The sequence below is a fragment of the Vombatus ursinus genome, unplaced genomic scaffold (genome assembly GCF_900497805.2).
Source record: "Vombatus ursinus unplaced genomic scaffold, bare-nosed wombat genome assembly UNPS02014807.1, whole genome shotgun sequence".
Lineage (NCBI taxonomy): Eukaryota > Metazoa > Chordata > Mammalia > Diprotodontia > Vombatidae > Vombatus > Vombatus ursinus.
Genome location: NW_020954585.1, coordinates 29,637,183 through 29,665,045, shown reverse-complemented (window position 1 = coordinate 29,665,045; position 27,863 = coordinate 29,637,183). Strand labels below are relative to the sequence as shown.

At 37.6% G+C, this 27,863-nt stretch overlaps 1 protein-coding gene across 3 annotated transcripts in view; it reads right to left on the bottom strand.

The window, feature by feature from the left end:
• TNFAIP8 (TNF alpha induced protein 8) overlaps window positions 1–27,863 on the bottom strand; it is a 131,630-nt gene that overhangs the window by 49,891 nt on the left and 53,876 nt on the right. Inside the window, exon 1 of one of the 3 annotated variants that reach the window (XM_027875141.1) lies at window positions 2,797–3,078. The exons of the other annotated variants lie outside the window; for them this stretch is intronic. Coding sequence (XP_027730942.1) covers window positions 2,797–2,827 — 31 coding nt within the window. The 5' untranslated portion in view covers window positions 2,828–3,078. Of the gene's footprint in view, window positions 1–2,796; window positions 3,079–27,863 lie in introns of those variants that run through there. 3 annotated transcript variants of the gene reach the window in all.

The window sequence follows — 27,863 nt, the reverse complement described above, 5'->3', positions numbered from 1 at the left end:
ATTCTACAAGAAGCAAATGTACACTAGGAATGTAGTCAACAGCTGTACTCTTGCTACACTCTGAAACTAAAGTGTTGATGTGTTCCTTTCAATAGCCTTCATGCTTTCTTCAAAGTAGATTTCTAATTGAACTCCCCATTTTTTATGTTTATTTTAAGTCGAGACATGTTAAACTCATTCAGCCTCTAGTAACAATGTAAGGGTTGGGTATCCATTCCACGTTTAATCAACAAACTCAAAGTGTTTGCTATTATTATTTTTTTAAAGTGAGAGGGAAGGGTAAAGAGAGAAAGGAAGGGCAATGGTGTATTACAATGGCAAGAATTTTTTAGGCTGAGGTGGCTGTTTTCAATAGTCATGAGATCTTTTCACGCATGCATGCACACAAATAAGTTGGCCTATGACACAATATAAAGCCTTATTTTTCCCCTTCATATTCAGCCCCCAAATAAGTCACTAGTCACTACTTGACAGTTTGGAATGATGACTTTAAAATATAACCTATTACAAGAAATCAGACAGAAGAGATCCATAGGCATTTTACTGCAAAATATACTCTATGGCTAGACAGTGATGATCTTACAGTAAATGGGGAGAGCTAACTGTAAAGAAGGGGAAAGACCAAGTTATTTGCATGTATGGAGAAGTTTGATAACTAGGTTGTTGACATAGTTCCACACAGAGATTGAGAGGTGATAACTGAATATAAATTCCCAGATAATCAGATTTGAAACCTAGTGAAAACTCTGCCCTCTTGAAAGGGCTAAGGTGAATTCTTTGACCCAGAATGCTCCCTCACAGATATATATATATATATATACACATAGTCACTACTGCTTAAGCTTCCTGGCAAGAGCCAGAATAGTTCCACCTGGTTGATAAAAGTATTTGATCAGACCCTGGAAAATACCCTCAACTTCCATCAATTTAAGACCCTGGGACCTCCAAGTATTTTTTTTTAAATTTCAGACATTTTTGTAAAAAGTACCCAAGCTATTTCTAGGGAATTTGTGGAATGTAAATTATTAAAGATGTGGCCAAAACGAAAAAGACTTTTCGGGGCTAAGGAGGTCCACTTAACAAGAATATTAGCAGCTTCCTGTGTGTAACTCAGGGGCCTTTTCAAGCCTCAACTTGCAAACCACTGTCTACTCTTGGGAGGTGGAAAGTGAATGTTTCTAGAGGTATGCATAACACTTGTTCCCCTCCTCCCTCACCATCCAAAAAAGGAAAAAGAATTAAGCCCCTAAGTGTTTCCAATGCTACCTATATTTTAATGCCTCCCTCCCTAAGACTATAACCTTCTTGAGGGCAAAGACTTTTTCAGTTTTTTTGTCTTTTGGATCCCCAGTATCTAGCACAGAGCCTAGCACACAGTAAACACTTAATAAATACTTGTTGATTGACAGATTGATTGTAGTGATTTATGGAGTTCTCCCCCACACTAATTGCTATTTTTCTCCTGTATTCATTCCTATTTACTTTTCAGTTAGTAGGGAAGAAAAAGAAATGCAATCCATATTCCAATTTCCCTCAAATGATCTTAGTAGTCACACTATACATTTACCCCTACATCTCTAGTAGGTTCAGTAAGAATTCAAATCCTTGCTTATAGCCATACATTTTGATTCAAAGCCAGCTCTGTATTCCTGCCCAACAAGTGTGCTTTTTATTGCCTGTTCCCCTCAACTGGCATAATAAGGTAAACTCAGGTCCACAGTAATGACTTTATAAAACATTTAACCTTTAGTGGGGGGAGGGAGTGAGGAATAGAAAGGGAAAAGAAAATCAAGTTTCTTAAAGGCTTTTTCTGAGTAACCTCTACCCAAATGGAGACTGTTTGGTCCCTTCCAGCCAAAGTCGATTGCCAACACCACTGTGATTTGCTTGAAATTTGCCAGTTTCCCTGGGGAGTGCTTTAAAAGAAAAGTTCCACAGGCTTGAAGAGTATTTAACTTTTTACCCTCTGATTTTCCTCTACCCCCACTCACAAGTGGTCTTTTGTACACAAAATTTCAGGAAATAAAGCACACAAACACCCCTCCACACACAAATAAACTCCCAAACTAACACTTGGGTATAATTGTGTTTTTGTTGGTGCATTTCCAGCCCTGTCACTCAATCAGGTTGGGAGTAAATGAAACCCTCTGCTTTGGAAAAGTTGGAAACTGACACACTCTTCTCAATGTAACACACATACAAAATCCTCCTCACATTTCTTTCTTCATCATTCGCCACCCCTCCCGAAAAAAAACCATACCCTGCTAGGGGAGAGGAAGTTAGAAGACGAATACTTATGTCTAAAATAAAGATCTTTCACTTCTCTCTCTCATAGTTTCCTCTTTCATTAGGAAGCACAACCTCTTCAATTCCAAAGTCTCTTCTTTTAAAGTTGCCATCCTTAGAGCTTTGTTCCAGGGGGGATCCAGCTCTTTGCTGTGTTGATGCCATTTCACAAACAAGTGTCTAGTCCTTGGAGTTAATACTTGAGCGATTTTGTTTCTAGAGAAATCTAAAGTGCAGTCCTTCCTCTAGAGCCTGTGCCAGGTCTCTCCCCTCCCCTCCTCCTCCTCCTCCTCTTCCTTTCTGTCTCCGTCTCCACTAAATGGCTGCATGTTGAAAAATGAACACAAAATCCATATTCTTCCCTACTATTCTGGCTGCAAAAAAGCAATTCCAAAAGAGAAAATATGCACAGCTCATTTAAAAACTCAGCCTACTATCACCTTTTCCAGTACTGACCCCCCTACACACCTCCCACTCCACCCCAATCCAAAAAAAAAAAAAAAAACATACCTTCCTTGGATTCATCAGCTTCTGAGTTCATGGTGTCAGTGTAACTTGCTGGAAACTAGATTATAGCTGACACGCACTCTGAGAAGCTGAAAGTCAATGTCTCAACATAAAAAAAAGAAAGAAAAACCAAGAAAAGAAAAGCCTCCCGGGGTGGAAGACTGGTAGTCGTGCAGAGATTTTAAGGGGAAAGTTCTGCAAATTTGACGAATCACATCTCAGCTATGTGAACAGGAATCCGCCCCTTCAAAACTGCATGCTAGCTAGCAACTGCTGGGGAAGTAGCACCTTTGCACACAGGCACTGTGAGACTTACATATCAGTAGTTAGAGTTCAGTCACTGGATTTTCCCCAAAGCCTTCAGTTCTTTCACAGGGTGGAGTTTTACTTGTTATAGCTTGCTCTGTGGGCATGCAGGCTAACGAGGGGCAAAGTATGAGGCAGAACTGGAGAAATGAGACAGAGGTGGGAGGAGAAGAAAGGAAACAGAGAGAGAGAGAGAAGACAGAAGAAGCAGCAAAAGAAAAGGAAAGACAATAATAGAAGAAAGAGGTGTAAAACCAATGCTTAATGTTATGGCATAATTAATCTGATAAAGTTTCAGAAAGCATGTGATGAGAAATCAATTAAAGAAAATAACTTTATGCTTTATTTCTCAATGAAATCAGTTACCTGCTTTTAAATTACAGCAGTCTCTAAATTTTTGATTGTACACTCCTATAAGTAAAAACTGAGCGTGCTCCCATAATATATTTTTAATTTATAAATTTTATGCACATAACTAATCATAAATGTGTACATTTTATAACTTAAAGGAAAAAAGAAGCTTAGAAAGGATGAGATTAAAGATGAAATAATATTTGATCCTCAAGTCAACAGGGAGACTCTGGACTTTACTGAATAGAGGAATGACACGCTTAGCCCTGCACTTTAGGAAAAGTACTTTGGCTGCTGTGAGAAGGATGCTTTGGAGAAGGGAAATGCTTGGGGCAAGAAGACGGATTAGGAAGCTATGGTCATCCTCCAGGTGGAAAGTGATAAGGGCCTGAACTGGAGTTGTGGCTTTGTGATGAGAAACAAGGGAAGAGATGCCAGAGCTATTGTGGAAGTAAAAATGCTAAGACTTGGCAACTGATCAAATGTGTGGGATGAGGAAGAGTGAGGAGTTAAAGATGGATGATCCAGGGCACCTGTATGCTCTATGAGGTAAACTGTGCAGGGAGGGGAGGTATGGCCAAAGGGAGTGAATGTGTTGGCCAGAGAGGGGAATTTTCACAGTAGCATTTGCATAGCTGCCTGTGTGGGTCCCAAGGTAGTGGTTAGATGATGTCTATTCTGAGAATGCAATGATTGGCTTAGAAGGGGAAGGGTTGAGAGCAAGAATAACATAGAGAATGGTAATAGAAATGGGAATGTAGAAAGTAAGTGGGAAAGTATTGAGGAATAAGGATACATATAGTTGTGTTGGAGACAAATCCTACAGTTAACTATCAAAGGGAGGGTGAGATACAACCCATATTTCCATATTCTGATTAGTTGATAGTGAAATTTCTTGGCTTTAGGCCATGCCCCCCACTTTGCCAGTCAAAGGAAATAAAATTAACTGATAGTACAAAATAGTAATGGACTTATACACTACATCAAAGCAAGGGGGGTTTGAACTTTACTTTCAAGATCAATTGATATATACATACATAAATACACACATTTATATAAGATGTAATCCTCTCACCCTTCCTATGTCACAAACTAAAAGAAACAACTCATCTAAGTCAACTGATTTTTTTGTTTCTTATCATTTTCATTACCTTGTGTGTAATACCCTCAAGATTCACCAAGTCACCCCCTCCATTCAATAAACTCCAATGGCTCCCTATTGCCTTCAGGATCAAATATAAAAATCTCTGTTTGGCATTCAAAGCTCTTCATAACATGGCCCACTCTAACCTTTCCAGTCTTCTTACACCTTTTCCTTCCCACATGTTCTGTGATCCAGTGGCACTGGTTTCCTTGTTCCTTACATAAGCTACTCTATCTTCCCACTTTGGGAATTGTCACTGGCTTGGAATTCTCTCCCTTCTCCTACCTCTCTGGCTTTCTTCAAGTCACACCTAAAATCCTACCTTCTATAAGAAGCCTTTCCTGATCCCTCTTAATGCTTCTGTTGATTATCTCCAATTTATCCTGTATATATCTTATTTGTACATAAGCTTTTTACATATTGTGTCCCCCATTAGACTACGAACTCCTTGAGAATAAAGAGCACTTGACTCATAATAGGTCCTTAATAAATGCTTATCAACTGACAGACATTAAAGCCAAAGAAAAAATAGCCATTTCCTTACACATTACATTTTCTACAGATTCACTAAGACCCCTAGGCAAAATTGCATATTGCAAATGCTAACCTTTAAGTCTGTGAAATGTTAAGAAATTTTTGGCAAGTCCAGAAAACATGTGATCCCTTGGGTCCACTTTCCTAAATGACTGGACTAATTACTTCAAAATACTAATCAGGGAAGTCATTTTAATTTTTTTTTATTTAAACAGAGGCAGAATAAAGAGACCACACACCCATAGTGAGGTAGCAAGATGTATTGATTTGGAGTCAGATACTCAGGTTCAACTTCAGGTTCTGCTGCTTATTACCTTATGTAACTTTGGGAAATTACTCAGCCTCTCTAGATATCTCAGTTTTTTCATTTGAATAAAAGAAGGGCTCAGACCAAAGGATACTTAAGTTCTAGCTTTAAACCTATGGTCCTATGAGTCTAGTTCCTGGGTCTCCCAGCTCTGATGAGTGAACTTTTGGCTTGTCTTTCCAGGGTCCAGGCCTCCATAACACTTCTCAGCAAATTCCACTATGCATCTCCATTTTTTCAAGCATCTCTCTCTGTGTTGTCTTCCCCCATTAGAATATGTTTCTTTCTTTCTTTTTTTTTTCTTTGCTGTTGGGCAATCGGGATTAAGTGACTTGCCCAGGGTCACACAACTGCTAAGTGTTATGTGTCTGAGGCCAGATTTGAACTCTGGTTCTCCTGACTCAAGGCCAGAACTATATCCACTGTGCCACCTACCTGACCCTTAGAATATAAGTTTCTTAAGACTGGGGACTGCCTTGCTTGGATGTATTTGTATCCCCAGCACTAAACTCAGTGCCTGGCACATAGAAAGCCCTTAAAAGCTTTATCCATTCATGAAATAGAAGAATATTTTGGAATAAGAATAGTCCCCAAGCCCGGCATAAAAACTTCCATGGAATCATGGGCAAGTCACTTAAAGAGTGATGTAGTCATTTACTACAGCCCCCTACAACTTCCAGAAAGGCTAAATGAGTTGGAGCCTCAATTTCCTATCTGAGAAATGGAAATCATATTTTCTGTCCATTATCTGTCTTGAGGGGATAATGCTGGAAAATTTATCAGTAGATAGAAAGTCTATCGATAACTATCAGAAAGGTCTCTATGTAAATCAAATATGGAAAAATCATGATAACCTTAATAGCTATTTTTTTTTGCCTATGTATTCCTTTACTCAACCCCATGCCAAAAACATGCTCTGAATCCTACAACATTAAATTTAAACAGATTTGGCAGGAAAAAAAGGAGCCAAAAAATTTAGAAAGCTAGAAGCATTGATAATGCTAAATAATTGTTAAGTATTAATTGTGAAAGAAGAGAGTATTATTAAAAACAAAAAAGAAAAGCACTCCTCAGTTTTAATTTATATAATTATATAATCAATCTATGGTAATTCCAGGATATATCTCAATAATGAGGGTTGCTGAGACTGAATAACAAGTAGGATATTAACATTATCATTTTAAGCTTATCTACAAGTAGAACAAAGGCTGGTATAATTCTAAGGAATGCATATGAAACTACTTCCTTCTGCTGAGTAATACTCATTTTCTTTTTATTTCTCTGAAATGGAAAAGATGAGAAGTGGAGGTGATGAAGGAGAGAGAGCAAGAGGAGGAATAATAAAGATGGGTGTGCTAACCAAGAAAATATCTAAAAAATATCAATTATGCCTAATTCTAGCCAATAACCTTGAAATAGAATCAACTGTACCTTACCTTTAGGAATGTCACAGATAATAGCAAGGTCTCTTTTGCAGATGTCCTCAACCAATACTGCCAAGTAGCCTACAAAAGATTCAGTAATCTCAGATTTACCCAGAAAGCCCTACCCCCAGTCTTAGATGAGACACATTGATGGCATGACAGGACATGCCTTGGACTTACTACAGGAGGCAGACAGAAATGACCTTTCCTGGCCTTTTCCAGTGAATCATTCATAACACCAGCTTCCCTTCACCCAGACAGCACACCAAAGAGACAACACCAAACACATTAATCATTTTTATTAGGCATAAGCTTTGAATCCTTTTCACTAGCAGCACTCTTCTATAAAGATATCTAGTCCTGATCAATAATTAAGGCTACTGCACAAAACCTATATAATGATTATACAAAATGCCAACCATTATACTTAACGCTGCCTCAGTCAGAGTTCATGTAAATTCTCTTCTGCTAAAAACAATCCATCATCACAAAGCACCTCTTAATTGCCTCAATAGACACAGCACAGTTCAGAGGCCACAGGAAAGAAGTTAAAACAGATGCAATCTATGTTGTCTTCTAAGGCATATTACTTGGATTTGGGTTCAAAGAGAGGCCATCAGACCTCCCTCAGTTTGTTCAAAAGAAACAAGTGCTGAATGAATAGAGAAGTGCTATGTCAACCTAACAATTTAATTCAGGGTCCTTTTGACAGCTCAGCTGAATGTATGCAGTCATCACTACCTAAGGAAAATATTTAAATGTATTCAAATAGTCACCTTAGGCAGGATTCCCCTTGATTTATCTCTTGGATCTGGTCCTATTCTTTCCACTATTATCATTCTAGTTTAAACCTTCATCTTTTCTTGCTTGGACTACTGAAAAAGTGCTGATTGGTTTCCCTATCTGCAGTGTTTAACCTCTCCAATAAATACATTTTAAACTATTGACAGTTTAATTTACCTAATGCAAAACTCTTTGAAGGGCATTTGAAATCCTGAATTATTTCTCCCCAAATAACTCTTCCATCCTTATATCTCACTGTACTTCTTTCCATGTCCCATATTGCTCAGAGCTTCTCCTACGGGAATAGGTTGATAACCTCCTAGGTTCCATCTGACCCTGAGGTCATATGATTCACTGGTGTAGGTATTTATTCCATAGACATAGAGACCAAGTTTCCCCTCTTGCTAAAAAACTATGCTTCTGGTCCTTCCACACATGAATGTACCCTGAGTTTTTCTGTATTCATGTCATTGCTCACATTGTAATATTTCTAACCCCATCTCTGCCTACTGAAATCAAAGCCATTCTTCAAGAGCCTTTTCAAATATGCCACCTCCTCTACAGTCTTCTCAGAACTAGTATTTCTCCCCTGAACTTCACTAGCTTTAACCAATCTGGTTGGCCATTCCTTCAGGGGGCAGGGACTTGGGGAGGAGAGAGGAAGGAGGAAGAAAGGAACTGGGGGAGGAGAGAACTACTCTGCTGTATAGATAGCCCTAAACTCCAAAACTCAGTCCCAGGTCCTCCCTGTTTTGGGTAAAGGAGCTTGTGGATAGAACTAGGAAGCCAAGCAAGCAGGAAGAAAGAGGAAGTGCAGGCCAAGCACCAGTATAAACAAGATGGGAATGTAGACCCATGGAAAGCAGATGGCTAAGGTCTAGTGACAATGACAGCTGAGCTAAAACAGTAAGAATGATTGAAGCGTGAATTATATTAGGGGAGAAATCTGCACTGCCGATTCCCTGCTTAGCGAGGGGAGATAGCTAGAGATACTTTCCCCTCCCCTTCTCCTCTTCTCAGGACAGAGTTAAATGCCCCTATGGGTCAGCAATAGCATTTGTTTTTTATACTTACTTTTTCTAAGCTGTTAAAAGTGATTAAACTGTTGGTCAACAGAAATCCTAAACTTTGTGTTGTATCTTATTTAGTGTTTATAGATATAGAGCTGGGGGTGGGGCGAATTTATCTTTACAGAGATAAGGCATATTTTCTTTAATTGAATTAGGCTGGCAGCTTAGAGTCATCATTGATAACCACTGGGGGGAGTGAAATGGGGAGTTAATACTATAAACTTGTATGTCTGTCAAAGAATTTGAGACCAGAGCACTCCTTGTTAGAGATGACCTGATGGCCAGAGAAGCTTGTTTTGTGTGGTAGGGCAACCACATTGGTGTGTTGTATTTGAAAGAAAACCACCCTTTAGTAAAGAGTTGATGTGTGTGTGTGGCAGGGAAAGAGGTTGGAGTTGCTAGAAAAGTTCCATCCATGGAAAGGGAATAGTTATCAAGTTTCTGGGCATTCTCAGACAGGACCTCTGCCTCCAGTGATGCCTGGCAACTGTCCACCTTACTTGCCAATGCCACCTAGTGGTTATAGTACTTTATGCTATTGGGGCTTGGGTACTTGTTTTTTCTCCTTTCCTTCACTGTGAACTACTTGAAGGTTATGTTCAATACATTTTTCTCTCCCTAAACATAGTATCTTGCACATAGCATTAGTTTAAGAAATACTTGATGACTATACCCAAATAGAATTAAATCAATTTTAAGATTTTTAAAAGGTATAAGATACCATCAACACAGTTTATAGTCCAAATATCATCCAAGTTGTTCACATTACATTAGCTGTCCACCTTCACTTCAATAAAATGCCAAAGAACTGAACTTTATCTTTGGTTCCATTTGTCTTTCACCATTTCTGGTCATAGTTCACTTCTATACTTCCAAATGACTAAATGGACAGTTTCAGAGGAGACTGGGAAGACTTCTATGAATTGATGCATCATGAGGAGAGAACTAGTAGAATAATTAATTTATACAAAGACAACATTATAAAGAAAAATAATTTTCAAAGTCTTTACAACTCTGATCAATGCAAAGACAAACCACCATTCCAGAATGGTGAAATGGACCTGCTGCCAGAGAGGTGAGGAGCTTAAAATACAGAGAGAGTCATACATTTCTGGACATGGCCAATGTGGAAATTTGTTTTGCCAGATTATGTATATTTATAATACATATTTATTTGATGCATATTTATTTTAATTTTGTTTGGCTTTTGTTAGGGGGCAGTGTGAGGGTCATATTATAAATGTCAAAATAAATACCCTCTTCAAAATAAATGTGTTTATTTTAAAATGAAAAAAAAGTTTTAAAAATACCTCTAAAAGAGCTTTCTGCCTTTTGACTCCAAAGACTACATTTGATCTACATTTACCTATATCAAAGTCCTGTGTTGAAAGGCAAGTGATGAAGCAGAAGGTGCAGATACACTGGGAGCTGTAGTCACAATCCTGCACATAGGTGGCCTAGGTGATAGGGTCATTTCTCACTGGAAGCAGCAGTGAGATTCGGCAGCCTCCTGGGTGTCTGAGTAGCCTTTTAGGGATCACACTGCTCACCTCCTGGTATGAGAAAGGGGCTAGAAAAGGTGCCCTAAAAATTGTCTGCTTACCCAACCTTGGCCTGATTACTGCAGCAAGCAGGGAATCCCACTCTGTGGTCAAAACAAAAAAAAATGTATAAAAACATCTGAAAAGATGATTCCACTCAGCATCTGCACGTGGAATGTGCACACACTTACAGAAAATACAAAACCCAGTAGACCTGAAAGACAAACAGCTCTTGTTGCAAGAGAACTCAGCAAATACTGCATCCAAATAGCAGCCCTCAGTGAAACAAGACTGGTAAATGAAAGATCAGCTTACTGAAGTTGGAGCTAGATACATGTTTTTCTGGAGTGGCCACAGTGAAGGGGAGTGCTGTGAAGCTGGTGTAGGTTTTGCAATCAAAACTAATCTAGTCAACAAGCTGGTATGCCTACCAAAAGGAGTAAATGACAGGTTCATGGCAATGCAATTGTCAGTTGCAGGAAAACATCATGCCACCATCATCAGTGCCTATACTCCCACCATGACAAACCCTGATGAGGTGAAAGAAAAATTTTATGAACACCTGGAGAGTCTTATCAATGTGCCAAAAGAGGACAAGCTTATAATTCTGGGTGACTTTACTTGGCAGGAGTTCTAGGGAGGAATAGAATTGGAAACAGCAACAGCAATGGTCACTTACTACTGAAGACTTGTGCATCTGATGACCTTCTCATCATCAACACTGTCTTCCATTTACCTAAACACAATAAAACTTCGTGGATGCACCGTCACAGAACACGTTGGCATTTAATAGACTATGTGATTGTAAGAAGAAGAGACAGGATGTGAGAATGACAAAGGCAATGTGTGGTGCAGAGTGCTGGACTTCTCATAAGATTTATCATCTTCAAGCTAAATATTAGCTTGAATTTATCCTCTTCAAGCTAAATATTCAACAAAAGTGGCATTCCCAAGGCAAAATGAGTACCAGAAGAATTAATGTCAACATATTAGAGCTCTTCTTTGAGCAGAAACAGTTTATTGCTAACTTGGAGGGAAAGTTGAGCCAACACACAGTTGGCAGCAGTGGAGCAGAAAAGGAGTGGGCAGCTCTCAGAGATTTGGTATATAGCACTGTATTTACTCATCTGGGTCAGAACACTTGCAAACATCAAGACTGGTTTGATAAAAATGATGGGGAAATTCAAAAGCTGCTAAATGAAAAACAAGAACTCCAAAGGGTTTACCAACAGGATAGTTCATCCATCTCTAAGAAAGCAGCATTTAATTCCATCAAAAGTAAAGTACAAGCAAAGCTTAGAGAGATGCACGACTCTTGGCTCATTAAAAAGGCAGAAGAAATTCAGTTTTATGCAGATAGTAACAATCCAAAGTGCTTTTATGATGCCCTGAAGGCTATTTATGGGCCAAAGATCTATGGTACATCTCAACTACTCAATGCTGATGGAGCCACATTGATTAGTGATAAGGACACCATCCTAGAGAGATGTGTTGAACACTTCCATAATGTTCTCAACAGACCATCATCAATCAATGCTGAAGCCATTTACCATTTACCTCAGGTTGAATCAATCCCTCCCTAGCTGAAGTACCAACTGTAGGTTTTGAATGCCATTAGGCTCCCTTCATGTGGCAAAGCACCTCAACTGGATTCTATTCCAGTTGAGATTTACAAGGTAGGGGGTCTATTGCTCATACAAAAGCTGACTGAAATTTTCCAGATTATATGGCAAGAGGAAGTTATTCCCCAAGGGTTCAAGGATGTCTCCATTGTCCATCTCTAATATAGGTAAAGGAAATAGATTGTCCTGTGATAGACAATCACAGAGGGGTCTCTCTCTTAATCATTGCTGGCAACATTCTTGCCAGAGTCCTCCTTTATAGGCTGATCCTTTACCTGCATCTACCCAAAAGCCAGTGTGGCTTCAGAAAGGGCCAAGAAATGGTCAATATGGTGTTTGCTGCCCAACAACTCCAGGAGAAATTCTAGGAGCAGAACAGAGGTCTGTACACAACATTTGTAGATCTGACCATGGCCTTTGATATTGTCAATCATGTGGGCTTATGGAAAATTATGTCAAAATTTGGTTGCCTGGAGAAGTTCATCAGCATTGTACATCAATTTCATTATGGCATGTTTGCCTGGGTTCTGGATAATGGACAATGCTCTTGTGCTTCCCCAGTCACTAATGGAGTGAAACAAGGCTGTATGCTTGCTCCCATACTTTTTAGCATGATGTTTTCAGCCATGCTGTCAAATGCTTTCAATGAGGATGAACATGGCATCAAGGTCAGCTACCCTACTGATGGTAAATTCTTCAACTTGAAAAGAGTACAAGCCAAGACCAAAGTGAAAGGAGTGTTAGTACATGATTTTCTGTTTGCAGAAGATTGTACACTCAATACAATCTCTGAAACTGAGATGCAACAAAGTATGGATCGATTCTCTGCTGCTTGTGCTAATTTTGGCCTGACAATTAACACTAGGAAAACAAGTGCTCCATCAGCCACCACCACCCCACCCATACATGGTACCATCAGTTACAGCAAATGGAGAAGTTTTGAATACTGTGGATAAATTTACTTACCTTGGTAGTGTACTTTCCAGGGATATACATATTGATAATGAGGTTGACACACAGAACTAGCTCAGTGTTTGGAAAGTTCCAAAGGAAAGTATGGGAGAGAAGAGGTACTAGACTGACTACCAGACTGAAGGTCTACAGAGCCATTGTGCTAACCTCATTGTTGTGTGCCTGTCAAACCTGGACAGTATACCAGTGTCATGCCAAGAAACTGAATTGCTTCCATTTGAATTGTCTTGGGAAGATTCTGAAGATCACCTGGCAGGATAAGATACTAGACACTGAGGTCCTTTCTAGAGCTAAATTGCCAAGCATCCAAACTCTGCTTCAGAGAGCATAACTCCGATGGGCTGACTACATTGTTTGAATGCAAAACTTACGCTTGCCAAAAAGACTATTTTATGGAGAACTCACACAGGACAAGTGTTCACATGGTGGTCAGAAGAAATGATACAAGGACACTCTCAAGGTCTCTCTTAAGAACTTTGGAATTGTGTGACATGGGAGACACTGGCACAGGATGACCCAGCATGGTATGCCCACATCAGAAAAGGTTCTGTGTTCTATGAGCAAAACAGAATTGAAATAACTCAAGAGAAATGCAAGATACACAAACTTAGAAAATCCACCCAAAGGTTCATACTGACTATTTATGCCCGACTGGAGTAGAACATTCCGAGCTTGTATGGGTCTGATCAGCTATAGTCGGACACACTGTAACTTGACTCTAGAGTTGTGATGTCATTTTGGTCCTCTTCAAAAATGAAGGACAACAACCAACCAAACAACCAATTCAGATGCCCTCCACCTGAGACAGTACAAGTACAGTAACTATCAAAAGTGCTGGCTATATTTTTAAACCCAAATTTTGCTACCATATTGACTTAGAGCTCGCCACCTTTTAAGTTTTCATGTTCATGTGGATGAGATTTATGGTTTTTTCAGGTTTATGGTTTATTCAGATGGTGCCACCTAGTTATCAAGTCCAACCTCTTCATTTAACAGAAGAGGAAACAGAGTCCCAGAGAAGAAGGAAGTCTTGCCCAGCTGAGGCCTCACAGCTAGTAAGAGTCCAAGGTAGGATCTGAATCCAGATCTTCCTTGCTTCAAGTCCAGTATCCTGTTCACTAAATCATGCTGCCTCTCAGCTCATAGTCAAGATTTTTTATAAGCAAACTCTAAATAAAAACATGAAATAGATTTGTAAATTACTTATGTACCTGTAACTTTCAAGTTACAAATAATTTAAAGTTGCAAATGAAGTTACTTTCTCAAGTGTTTCTTTTTCTGATCTGCAGAAATATGACCAAATCTGAAAATATAAAATTAGAGATGAGAGAAAATGGAAGGTTGTTTTTTAAAGAAAATTTTGTTTTTTTTTTACTTTACTCAAAATTTTTGAAATTTTTTTTGTATGGCTGCTTGAATGCCTCTGTCGAAATCTGTCACATACAGATATTTTGATAGTACCATGATCTTATTGATGTGGATATTCTTGCCATAACTGTAGATGGTAACCTAACCACATTTTAAAATTCTATGCAATTCTCTTCTATGTCCTCTTCTAAATAAATCCTCTTTAGAGGAGTTATGAAAATAATGAATATCTTTTTAAAAATTTGTAGATACTAATGCAACTCTCTGGATATCCATACTTTACTCCTGACTACATTACTGACCAACCTCCTCCTCTGATCATAAATGTTTTAGGTCACTTTTTTCATTTGACAATATTCTGGCATCTACTTTTCTTCACTCTTTATGTAACCTACAATTTTGATTCAACTGAGATCATGGTATTCCATGAATCATTGACATAGAATGACTACAAGACTACTAATGTTAAAAAAGATGAGCTTTTGTGGCAGAGAGCAAAACTAAGCCAGATAAGCCTGAGAGTATTTGCAGTTGAACTGAAAAGATGTGAAGGAAATAAACATATGTAAAAAAGAACAAATTTGCCAATATTTGTCTAGGAATTTAATTTCATTCCTGGTGACCCTGGCACACCACCTTTGAACTTAAATTGCCTGAGTTTTCCATATGCCAAGAAAAGGTGTAGCAATGATATTTTAAGAAGATGAAGTTGCAAAGAATAACTAGACCTACCCAAACACATATATAAGAGATCTGTGCTGGATGGAACACAAGTTCCAAGTACTCAAGGATCCATTTTGTGATAACTAGAGAGAAAATACCAAAGGAATAGAAAATATCATGAACAGTAGAATATTGAGATCCACAATTATTACAGTTTTGCTATTCCTCCCTACAATTTGATTATGCTTTTCTTTAAGTATTTAGATGGAAGTGTTTATACTAATAAACAATAATCCTAAGTTTCCTTGCTTATCACTTTAACCATTTTTTTTTACCATTATCTGAATATGGGTGCTCTCTTTTTTTAAATTACCTACAGAATAATGAATTTTGATTTACTTCCTCATTTTAACTGTGTGAACCTTTGTTTCAAGTATGTTTCTTATAAACAGAATATTCTTGGATTCTACTTTCTAATCTAGTCTCCTACTCTCCTCCCATTTCACAGTTGAGTTCATCCCATTGACATTCATTGTTATGATTATTATTTGTATATTTCCCTCTTTTCATCCTTCCCTTCTCTCCTTACAAAGTGAGGTGGAGAGAGACAAGGAATTTAGTCAGCCCAAGTCATCTGTAGTTGAAGTGGTGACTATTTTTTTTGTCCTTCCTTTCTTCACCAAGTATACAACCCAACCTTGAGTTCTTATCCTCTAAGTCAGTTTTTTTAATCCCCCTTTTATGATCAATCATTCAAAGCTGAAGTTAATTTTTTCTTCCCCAATTCTACTTTCTCTTAAATCCTACTTTCCCCTTTCCCTGTCATTGTTATATCTCTTTTGAGATATTTTGGTGTGTGTGTGTGTGTGTATGTGTATGTGTATGTGTGAGAGAGAGAGAGACAGACAGACAGTGGGAGAAAAAACCCTTTGTCTAGTTCACATAAAAATGAGGTCATGAGATGTCTGTTCCCCCATTCATCCCTCACTATTTGTATTATCTTCTTCATATGCACCCCATTTATGAGAATAATTAATTCTCCCCTTCCTCATTTCTTCCCTCCCTTAAAATCAGTAAAACCACACCCAGGCCTATATTTGTCTTATTTAATTCTTCTGTGATCTTTGAAGATAGGAATTTGAAGAGACAAGTACTTCATTACTGTTTAGCTCTTTCCCAATTGGATAAATGTCTGTACTTTTCTAGGTTCTTCTTTTTTTTTTTAATAGGCAATTGAGGTTAAGTGACTTGCCTGAGGTCACACAGCTAGTAAGTGTCAAGTATTTGGTCTGAGCTGGATTTGAACTCAGGTCCTCCTGACTTCATGGTCGGTGCTCTATCTACTGTGCCACCTAGCTGCCCCGTTAGGTTCTTCTTGATTCCTATGTTTGCATTTCAAAGTTTCTATTCATTTAATCAGGAATGCTCAAAAAGTCCTCTATCCTAGTAAAGATCCATTTTTCCCATTGTAGGATTTTACTCAATTTTACTGGTAAGTAAACCTTTAATATTTTCTTGTATCTTGGTTGTAAGTCTTTTTATTTTGTCACTTGGAATTCTCTTCTTTATTTTGGAATTTTCTTCTTTCAACTTCTCTTCTTTATAGTAATTTCTTCTGCCTTATGTGATCATGTCAGTTGTTCCTTGATGCTTAATTTTTTTTTCTAATTGTGTAAAGTATTTTTTTTTTTGTTCTAGAAGCTCTGAATTTTGGCTATGGTGTTTTTGGGTGTTTTAAATTTGGAGTTTCAATCACTTTGCCTTTTGGTCCTAATAGATCTGGGCAGGTTCCTTTTAAATAATTTCTTAAAATATAGTGTCTAGGGTTGCTTTCTCACGGTTTGTGGAAAGCCCAGTGATTCTTAAGTTATCTCTCCTAACCTCTTTTGCATTTCCTTTTTTTTTTTTTTAACTAGATATCTTCCTTTTTTCTCTCAATCACTTGATTTTGTTTTTGGTATTTCTGGTTGTCTCATGAAGTCACTGAATTTTATTTGTTCCAGTTTACTTTTATGGGAGTCCTCTACTTGGGAAACATATTCTACCTTCTATTCTAAGCTGATTCTTCCAGTTTTTTTCCTTCAGGAATGTCATTTCATCTATTGCTTAACTTTTTTATCTCGTTTCATTTCTTCCAGGTTGGTGTTCTGGTAGTCTTTGTGGCCAAACCTTTCCCTCCACTGATGCTCTGCTTATAATTGTGAGTTTATTCTGTTTTTCTTTGTTTACCTCTTGATGTGTAATATTTTTTCATTGTCTTCAGTTTTTTCTACTCTTTACTGTGGAGAATACAACAGAGTGTTAAAGGACTCTTGTATGAGTTGGGTAGGCTTTGTTTGTTTTTTTCCTATCATAATCTGGAAGCTGTTTCTATTGATTTGAATGGGGTAGATGGTACCAAGCTCCACCTCCTGCCTTTTCACTCACTTTCCTGGGGGTCCACTGTGGGTTTGGGCCTCATTTGGCCTGTTTTCTCTTTTTTGTGATCCTCAGTGGAAGTTGGTTCTATTTATTGCTATCAGCCTGATAGTGCCCAATAAGATGTTGAAAATCATGCTGGTCTCAGGTCTCCTAAATATTCTCCTCCACCCCTATTGGCTCTGGAGCCCATGTATTATTTGCCCTATTTTCTACTTGTGACTCCTAGTGCTCTTAGTCACCTACTGAGGTTCTCCACCATTAGATTCTGAGCTCCTTGAGAGCAGGATTTATTTTTTTTTTTTGCATTTCTCAGAACCTGGTACAATGGCTGGCATATGGTAAGTGTTTAATAAATACTAGTTAACTGCCTGACTGCATGTCTTCCTGTCTGATTTAATAGGTTAAAGCCAAGACTAGTATCAGGTCCTCGATTACTGGAGTTCAAGCTGACTTGTGACATCACTATCCTTAATCATTTCTATTCCATCCCCTTGAGATCAATGATATTTTCAGGACCTCTGGATAAGTAGGGGGAGGGGCTGTGCTGGCTTCCTTGGCACAGCTCTTCTCCCTACCTCTTTCAATTTCTTTATTTACCTAAGCTTCATGCTGGCTTCCTTTGTGATATCCTCTGTTGGCCTTTGATGACTTTTAGCCATCTTTTTGTAAAGTTCAGGAATAGTAGGAAGAATTTACTTCTGTTTCACTCAGATTTTATCATTGATCTTTCTGGGACCTTTTTCAGATAATTACTGGGGTTTGCATGGAAGACCTGAAGCCTTTCTTTTGTTGTTGGGTTGGTTTTTTTTGGGGGGGGGGGAAAGGTTACCTTTTTTTAAAGTGCAGTGGCTACTCACTGGCCCAATCCCTCTACTAAGCAGCTCAGCAAACATAATCAGCTCAGCCCACTGCATTTCAGAATTCCTGAGCTCAAATGGTTCACTAGCTTTTTGCCTCTCTGGTAGCAGGGATTATAAGCATGAACCACCATGGTTAGCTTCTATTGCCTTTTATTTTGTCATCTTAGCCAGAAGTCTTCTCTACTTTCAACCCCATTTGTAATGGGTTTTTTGTTTGTTTGTTTGTTTGTTTGTTAGTTTTTTTTTGTCTACTCCAATCTACTACTGACCTTTTCATTTCCCTCTGGGTCATTTTCAGAGAATGTTAAGACTCTGCGGGTATAGAACAATACCAGAAGAACATTGGCATTAAAAAGATGGCCTTTGTTTCAGGGCAAAGTTTAGGTATGTTCAAGTAACTCTGAGGTTGCCCAAAGGCCTGTCCTCCTCATATTCATTTCTGGTCCAAACTCTCTGGTTCAACACAGACCTATGATAGAAATGCCCTATAATTTGCCCTTCTAAATACATAATAGTCTGAAAAAACAGGCATTCTGTATTCAGCTTTGATGCAGTGGCTCTGTTAAGGGGGTATAGGTCTCATCCAGGCAGATCTACAGTGCAGAATTTAGTGCAATCTACATGTCATCTCTAAGTAGAAGCATCTGAAAGACCTCCAGGAACCCCTTTTTAACTTTCACTGTATGATGTACCCTGACCATGCCAACTGCAAGTGTCCTTTTGCACGCAAGTGTCTCCATTTTATGATATTAACGAGGTCATCCCACAAGGTTGTCTCTACTGTTATATCTCTCAAGAAAATGTGGATAGTTCTGACATGTACATGGGAGACTCCTTGGTAGAGGGGGGGCTTTAAAGGAGACACGTTGCTTTATTGAAGTGATTTTTTAAAATATTAAACAAACAATAAGTAGAGCATGGTGGAGAAGATAAAGAGTTTAACTTGGAAGCAAGAGACCTGAATTAAAATCCCAGCCCTATCTCTTATCTCTCATTACCTGTGTGAATCTGGGCAAGTTACTTTATCTCTTGACCTTACTTCTCTCATCCATAAAATGAAGGTATTAGCCTGGAAGGCCAGTAAGGATTTTCCTAGTCTTAGATTTATGACTGTAGATAATAGCATCTTATATTCTTTCAGTCTCACAAATGTAACAGTACAGTTCACTGTGGAATATTATATACTGGAAGGGACCCCAGAGGCCAAACTCCTCATTTTACAGATGACAAAACTGAAGCACAGATTAAGTTAAGTTTTGCCCAGTGTCACATTTAGGTAGTAAATTACAACTTGAATTCTATTCCTGATCCTCTCCCACTAAATCTGGTAAACTTTTCCACTATGCGAAGCTACATTCCTATAATTTATTTATTTATTTATTTTTTTGGTTAGGCAATGGGGTTACGTGACTTGCCCAGGGTCACACAGCTAGTAAATGTTATGTGTCTGAGGCCGGATTTGAACTCAGGTCCTCCTGAATCCAGGGTCGGTGCTCTATGCACTGTGCCACCTACCTGCCTCTGTAATTTTTTTTAATAGATGGGAAATTAGGTGTATATAGGTCAGTAGTTGCTGATGTTATCTTAGTTAGTAATAAAATTGGAGGGTTTGGGTTTTTTTTTTTTAAATGCCTTTAGTATCTTCCCCTCTTTTGGATACTTTGAGAATCCATCATTCTATGCCCTCACAATTGTTTAGTTGCTAACATGTACCTCCTCTTTGGACACTTGATCTAATTTTCAGTTGTTTTTCTCATCTTTGGAGTCCCATTCTCACTGGAATAATGATATTAGAGATGTTGATATCCTTTTAAATTTAAAACAACTTGGAAATTGGGCAGAATCCTAAATGACCAAGAATAGAAATGTTGCTGAGTAGTCTCATGCCATTCCTCCGGGAGTATCAATAAAGTATTCCCATTCTTTATTTCTCCATATGCACCACAGGTAAAGGCATAATTTTGCGAACTTTGGGATTATTTAGGGGCACTGGCCATTGGACCAGTATAAGTTTCTGTTAAGTGCTGCTGTTCACTATATTCTAATAAATGAATACTACAGGAGTATGACACACTTTTTTTTTTTAAATTTCAAAATCAGGCCCAGGTAAGTGATGCCAACAAAAGCATGAAAGGAAAAAGGCAGAGGAAAAAAGGAAAGAAGGAAAAGAAAAAAAGAAACAGTGCAAAGTTTGTATGGTATCAGATTTATCTAATATTCAGAGGTGTGCTAGAGCCAGCTCAAACCAGATCATGTAAGCCAATTCTTAAATTTTCAGTATCAAATGCTACAAATCAGGGATTGATTTATTATTTGGTTGTTGCCTAGACTTAATAAAGTAGTAGAGAAAATGTTAACAAAGCAGATTAAGCTTATAATTGTGAACATGACTAATATGGAAATGTTTTACATTATTGCACATGTATAACCTCTATCCTGGGGTTTGGGGAGAAAGGATGGAGGGAGAAAATTTGGAACTCAAAATTTTATTTAAAAATGAATATTTAAAATTGTCTTTGCACGTAATCGGAAAAATAAAATACTATTTAAAAGAAAAAAAAAAGTATGTTGTGAGTATTTTTTTTCCAGCGAGCCAGTGGTTAAACATTCATCAGCACACTCCTGAGTATTGGCCACTGCTTACCAGGAGGCTCACAAAGGAACAAGCCACATTTCAATGTATTTGAGGGAAGTAATTGTAGAACTAATCTCACCCTGACTCACTTTGGTCTTTCCTACTGCAAAGACAATTTTCTAGAAATAAATATATATTATTTATGACCATTTTCATCAACTCAATGAAGCCATTGCTCATGCTTACTGGCAAGCTACACGTACTTGAAATGCACAGAATTTAACATGAGACAGTTATGCAACTTCACTGTTTTGGTCTCACATCTGTTACCTATTACTGTAAAGATTCCAAGCAAGGGCACCGTGATACAATCCACAACAATCTTTTCTTTGCTTAAACAGAAAATAAAGGGATATAAGATGAAGCTTATTCAGTTTGAGAGACATAGAAAATGAGCAATAAGCATCATGCTTGGTTTTCAGAAAAAACAAAAAACTTACAATCTGCAAATAAAACAAATGTCCAAACATGGAAGCAAAACAAGCATATGCTGGCCTGGGGGTGGGTGGGTGGGTGTGTGTGTGTGTGTGTGTGTGTGTGTGTTTAATGAGGTATAGAAAGTTATGACCTAGAATTTTTGAGTTGGGTTGAATCTCTAAATAGGTGAAAAGTACAGTCCAAGTGGTCATTTGTTCAACAGAAGAGGCTAAGAAAAGGAAGTTCTGTCTGGCAGACATGTTGAGCAGGGGAAAACTTGCCAGGCGAATGAAAATGAAGCCACAGCTCAAGAGGTAAACTCAGTGGGTGGTGAAAACGTGAATTAGGGCAGAACTCAGCCAAATGTGAACCTGAAGCTTTCAGAGAGGAAAATGAGGCTATCTTGTGTAAAAAGCCCAGATTAGAAGCTTTTCCACTAAAATAAACCATATCATAAATACCAAGCTGTCAATATATCAGTTCTCTGCCACTTCAGGAATGCTTCATTAAAGTACAAAGGGCAATGCTTAATAGAGTTGTAAGCAGCATAAAAATGGATATATTTCCTTATTGCTTAATATTATAGAATGCATGCTTATTCTACTTATCTGCAAATTAACAACATAGTTCATACTTTTGTGAATAATCATAACTTTCTTAAGCTCAGCTTTCACTTAGCTTTCTCAATGTAATTTCTATTTCACAGACCCATTTTAAGTATTTTTGTTTTTTTGTTTTTTAGGCAATTGGGGTTAAGTGACTTGCTCAGGGTCACACAGCTAGTAAGTGTCAAATGTTTGGTCTAAGGCCGGATTTGAACTCAGGTCCTTGTGACTTCAGGGCCGGTGCGCTACCTACTGCGCCACCTAGCTGCCCCTTAAGTATTGTTTATACTTATCAGCTCACGTTTTCATGTGCTACTGTTGTTTACAGTCAGTTTAAGAGTTACAGGGAAAAAAACGTACCTATAAAATCTTTGGCTCTATCTTGTTCTGTATATTTTGGTCAGGACATGTCCATTTTAGTATTACCTCAGATTCAACATGTTGAAAACTGACCACATTAACCTGGATATTAACTTGGTGTCCTTCCCATACTCATCAAAAACTGAATTTCTTTCTTAGTGATCTTACTTTTATCTGGGATCTTCTACCAATATTTTTTAGTCTCTCAGGCTAGAATGACTAGAAGCCTTAGGAAAAACATTGACCCTTCCCCTCCTTTCATTCCCCAAATCCAGTCTTCTACCAATTCCTGTTATTTCTTCCTTCAAATTGGCACTCATATTTGCCTTTTCTTTCCATTCCACTACTCCTAGTTTACATCATTACATACCTGTATTATAATGGTAAATTCTAAGCTAGGTTCCTGATTTCATGCTCTTCTCATTTTTAATCCATTTTTGTACACCACTGTCAAGAGAAAATTTTTAAAATACTATTTACATCATGTCATTGCCCTGTTTAGAAAGCTTCACTGGTCCCCACTCCATCAAATCCAAATGCTGCTTCTCAGATTTCTGAAAACTCCATAATTTGACCCCACTCATTCTATCCAACCTACTTCAGCATGGATCCTGTTTCAATTAAGAAATTTACTGACCGCTACATATATCATGTTCCTACTGTCTTACCTGACTATCAAGTCTTCCCTACACTTTCATAAAGCCTAATCATTCTTCAGAGCTCAATTCAAGTTCTTTCTCTCCTACAAAATTTCTGACTATTTCATACCACCCTGATCTGTCCTTCCTTTGAGGGGATTTGACTAACTAATGGTAAATTTCATACAGTTTAGAAGTAAATTTTATCTTATTATTTCATCTGTATTCACTTGATATTCTCAACCATATTGGAAACTCCTTAAGGTATGGCTGGGTCTTGTGCTTTTTGCCATTTTTCCCCAAACCGTACTGTATGGATAGGTAGGTACCTAAGTACTTGCTGACTGAAATGTGGTTCAATAAAATCAGATTATGACAATATGTGGAAGTGAGCTCAGTCTCAATAGTACATTCCAAACCCCTGGTCCCATGAGTGGCCATTAAGTGGACGTAAAAATATGTTCTTTTGCCATCTTCAAGGGAAAAAAAAGCCCACCTTCCCATAACAGTTCAGCTACAGAGTGCTGTATCTAGTCATCTTCAAAAACACATAAATCTATCAAATTTACCAAAAGGAAACAGAAAAATCTGAAAAAGAGCCAAGTAGAAAATAATATCACCAGCTGCAAACCTTCTGTTTTACAAGATGAGTACAAAGCACTTCCTTTAACATCATCCAAAACAGAGAGAATAGAACATATTTAACATCTCCCAAAACAATCTAAACTGTGTAAACTCTGTATTCTGCCAGTTCATGTTTTGAGAAGTTATAATCCTCCCCAAATAGGTATTGTACCTACTAGAAGTATCCTAAGAACATATGATACAGGTTGAATAAATATATGTTTCACATGGTGGAAAACTACAGCCAGTAAAACACCAGCAGCTGCTTTCTTCTTCAAACTAGCAACAATGTTATTCTTCATGTCTTAGAAAACCTTTAGTTTTGTTTGTTTTTCATTCAGTGCTACAACATCTGAACTTAAGCAAATCTAGGTGGAAACACAACAGAGAAAGATGAGAACACCTCTGAGACACCAATTTACCTCAGAAAATGATCTATTTCCTATCCAACAGCTCTCTAGATGAGCAAACTTCTTTCTGGTGATTGCTTATATATTTTCTGGGACTCTGTTGGAAAACATATTGCACAATGTTATGTTTAATACTGTAGCATTTCCCATGAAGTACTTATATGTCGTTCAGTCATTTTTCACTTATATCTGACTATGACCCTATTTGAGATTTTCTTCGCAAAGATACTAAAGTGGTTTGCCTTTTCTTTCTCTGGCTCATTTTACAGATGAGGAAACTGGGGCAAATGGGGTTAAGTGACTTGCCCAGTGTCACACAGCTGGTAAGTGTCTGAGGCTAGATTTGAACTCATGAAGATGAATCTTCCTGTCTCCAGCCCCAACACTCTATCCTCTGCACCACCTAGCTGCCCCAAAGTACTTATATACAGTATTTAAATATTTTACCTGGGTCTCCTTAAAGAAATAAAAAGCTTAAATTGATTGAAGTGATTTTCAGTGCTTATTGCTTATTAATGCTTATTGCTGTGCCACTATAATAAAGATAACAATACTACCTAAATTAATTTATAATTTAAGGGATCCAAATGACCATGAGAATACAGTTCTGCTATAACACTTGTTTGGAAATTTGCTCCAAAGCAACTGATATGTTAGGGAATGATTTGAGCAAAACCAAATTTTGTGTTTGCTTATACATGATTTAGTCCTCAAGAAAGTGAGAAAACACAGAAAATTTCATGGCTTCACAATAACCCACAAGCTGAAACCCTTCCAATGACCGTTTCTACAAGCAAAATTTCAGGGTTTTTTTGGCAAAGTAAAGTGACATTTATTGTATATCTTCCGGTATAGTAGGAGCAAGGGGCCAAGAAAGGCTCATCTACACCAGCCTTCTCCCCCACCTTCCACCATGGCTTTCAGACCTAGGAGTTGCAGACTATTAAGGCCTATAGCAACCAGCTTTTGCCAGCCCCAGCCCTGGGCATGTTGGAAATGGGGCACAGGCCAAGCAGCAGCCTGAAGTCACAGATACTGCCACTAGTTATTATGGTATTTATGCATTTCTTAACCATAACATATATAAAACCATGCAACTATTTTTATTACGTTCCTATCTTTTTCTAATGTGTTACTAATGAAATTTTGGAGTGTTGTGCCCTAACCTTATTTCCCCCATAAGCCCTGTTTGTTTTTTGTTTTTTTTTAAATTGCAGTTTTGCATAGGGCAATGATTTTTAGGAACACATTTCATGTTATAGTAGAACTGACTATACTTAACAAAGATAGACACTATAATAACAAAATTCATTTGGAGGAACTAAAGATCTAGATTATCAGGGGAAATTCTAGAAAAAAGCAGGAATGAAGAGACAATAATACCTCTAGGCTAAAAATTGTTTTATAAAGCAGTAATCACTGAAACTATTGTTATTGGTTAAAAAAATAGAAAAGTAGATCAGTTGGAACAAACTAGAAAAAGAAGAATCAAAAGCAGCTGACTCATTAATCCAGTATTTGACAACTTGAAAACGAATTACCTTGGGAAAAACTCTCTATTTGAAAAGAATTGTTGGGAAAACTAGAAAGCATTCTAGCAGAAATTTAGTTGAGATGAATATCTGATGCCATATAATAGTAACACAATAGAACACAAGACTAGGATATTAAAGGTTGTTCCATAAAAATATTTGACATGAACCAGATCAGATACTCTTTGTAGCAATGACTAGGGAGCAAATTCATAATGAACAATTTGTTTACATGAAGTTACATGAAGTTGAAAAGCTTCTATACAAAGAACATTAATGCAACTAGCACAAAGGAAGCAATCAGTTGGGTATCAAATATCTCTGATGTGGGTCTGCTATCCAAGATATATAGGCAACTAGTAGCCATGTATAAGACCAAAAGCCACTCTCCCCAAAATAGTCAAGGACATGAACAATTCTCAAAAGCAGAATTCAAACTATTAACACTCATATGAAAGATTGCTCCAAATAATAATATGAAAAAAAAGCAAATCAAAACAACCTTGAGGATTTACGTCACACCTAGAAAGTTAGCAAAAAATGACAAAATATGAGACTACAGTCAATGTTGAAGGGGTTGAAGAAAGGTACTGTTGATGGAACTAAGAAAGTGTTAAGATATTGACTAAAAATCCATATCTTTGGAAACAGATACCCCAAGGAGGTAAAAAATCAAAAGAAGGGTCCCACCCACATATATCAAAATCTTCATAACACCATTTTTTTTTTTTTTTGTAGAAGCAAGAAATGGAGACAAAATATATGCCCACCAATTGGGTACTGGCTAAACCAGTTGTGGGATACGAATGTTATGGAATATCACTGAACAGCCTAAAACAAAGACTATAATGACTACAGAGAAGCATGGGAAACCTTCTGAACTGAAGTAAAGTGAAGTCAGAAAAATAAAACTGGCTAAAGTGGAGTAAATGAGGGCAGGGTAGAAACAACAACAAAACAATCAAAACTGAATGTTTTGAAATCAAAGCAACCAAGCTTGACTCCAAAGAAGTAACATGATCAGGCACCTCTCCCCACTTTCTTTATTGAGGTAGGGGACCTGGATCGTGAAAAACTGTACATAATGTGCGACTTTTTAAATGCTGGCCAGTTTTGCTGAACTGTTTTTTTTTTAAACTGCTTTTTCCTCCTCTTTTTTATTCTTATTTATTTATTTATTTTTTTGTGTGGTTAGGCAGTGGGGTTAAGTGACTTGCCCATGGTCACACCACTAATAAGTGTTATGTGTCTGAGGCCAGATTTGAACTCACGTCCTCCTGAATCCAGGGCCGGTGCTCTATCCACTATTCTTTTTTTTTTTTTAAATGAATGGAAGAAAGCCAATCAGGAAAGTTAGGTAAAGAAGACAGAGAAATATGGGAAGACTTAACTGAAGCAATGCCAAGTGAAGTAAAGGTAACTAGGAACACAATAAACATAATATTACAACAATGATAAAGGAAAAAACAAACAATTAAAAACTGAATGCTACACACTGAGCTTGGCCCCAAAGAAGTGGTGTGAAGAGAGACCTCCCCCACCTTCTCTGCAGAGTGGGAAGCTATGGGTGTGGAACACTAAAAATGTCAGACTTCTTCAATATATTGATTAGTTTTGCTGAACTTTAAACATTTTATTTTTAAAAAATCTATGCAATGTTAAAAGGCCTATGACTCAATTTTTCATTTATCTGATCAATAGTTTGTGATACTATGGTCACAATCAGTAGACAGAAAGAGTAGTCTAAAGGCAACAAATTCTGGACCAGACTGATTCATGTACAGTAACAAACAAATTCCACCAACAGGGTCCTGTTGTACTTTATGTTGTTATGGGATCAACAGAGTTTCCATTAGACATGGCTCTTGCTCTCAAGAAACTTACTACTTGAAAGTCATTTACTTATGCAATTACAAACCTGTTATTTATGACTTAAGAATCTCAGTACTAGTACAGAGTAGTACAATGCATCTGGTATTAGAAATAATAAAGACTCACATACAGAAGATTAAAAAAAATCACTAAAATTGCAATTAACTGGAACCAGTGGAAAGGAATAGCTAAATAATAAAATTTCTTTCTTTTTTCGTAAAAACCGATACTCTCAGATTGGGGGAAGGGACCACGAGTGTGGAATATTCCATATACTTTCAGCTGTGGACAATATGTTAGCTGGTCTTGCTGAACTGTTTTTCCCTCTTTTTCTTATTTAAATTTTCGCCATGAGGCAAGATTCATTGGGAAGGGACATCAACTATTGAGAACACAAAAGTTAAAAAAAAAATAAAAAGGAAAGCAATCCATACTTTCTTTGGTAGAATTAGATCTAAAAGTGGATGATTACCTCTATTCATTTGCATGTATAATGAAAATTGCTATATAAACAAAGAAATCTTAGCTGCAGATGAAAAAGTCTGGAGAAAGAAGGAGAAAGATAATGACATTAAACAGACCCAAATCCAGCATAGTGCAGTTATGTTAAA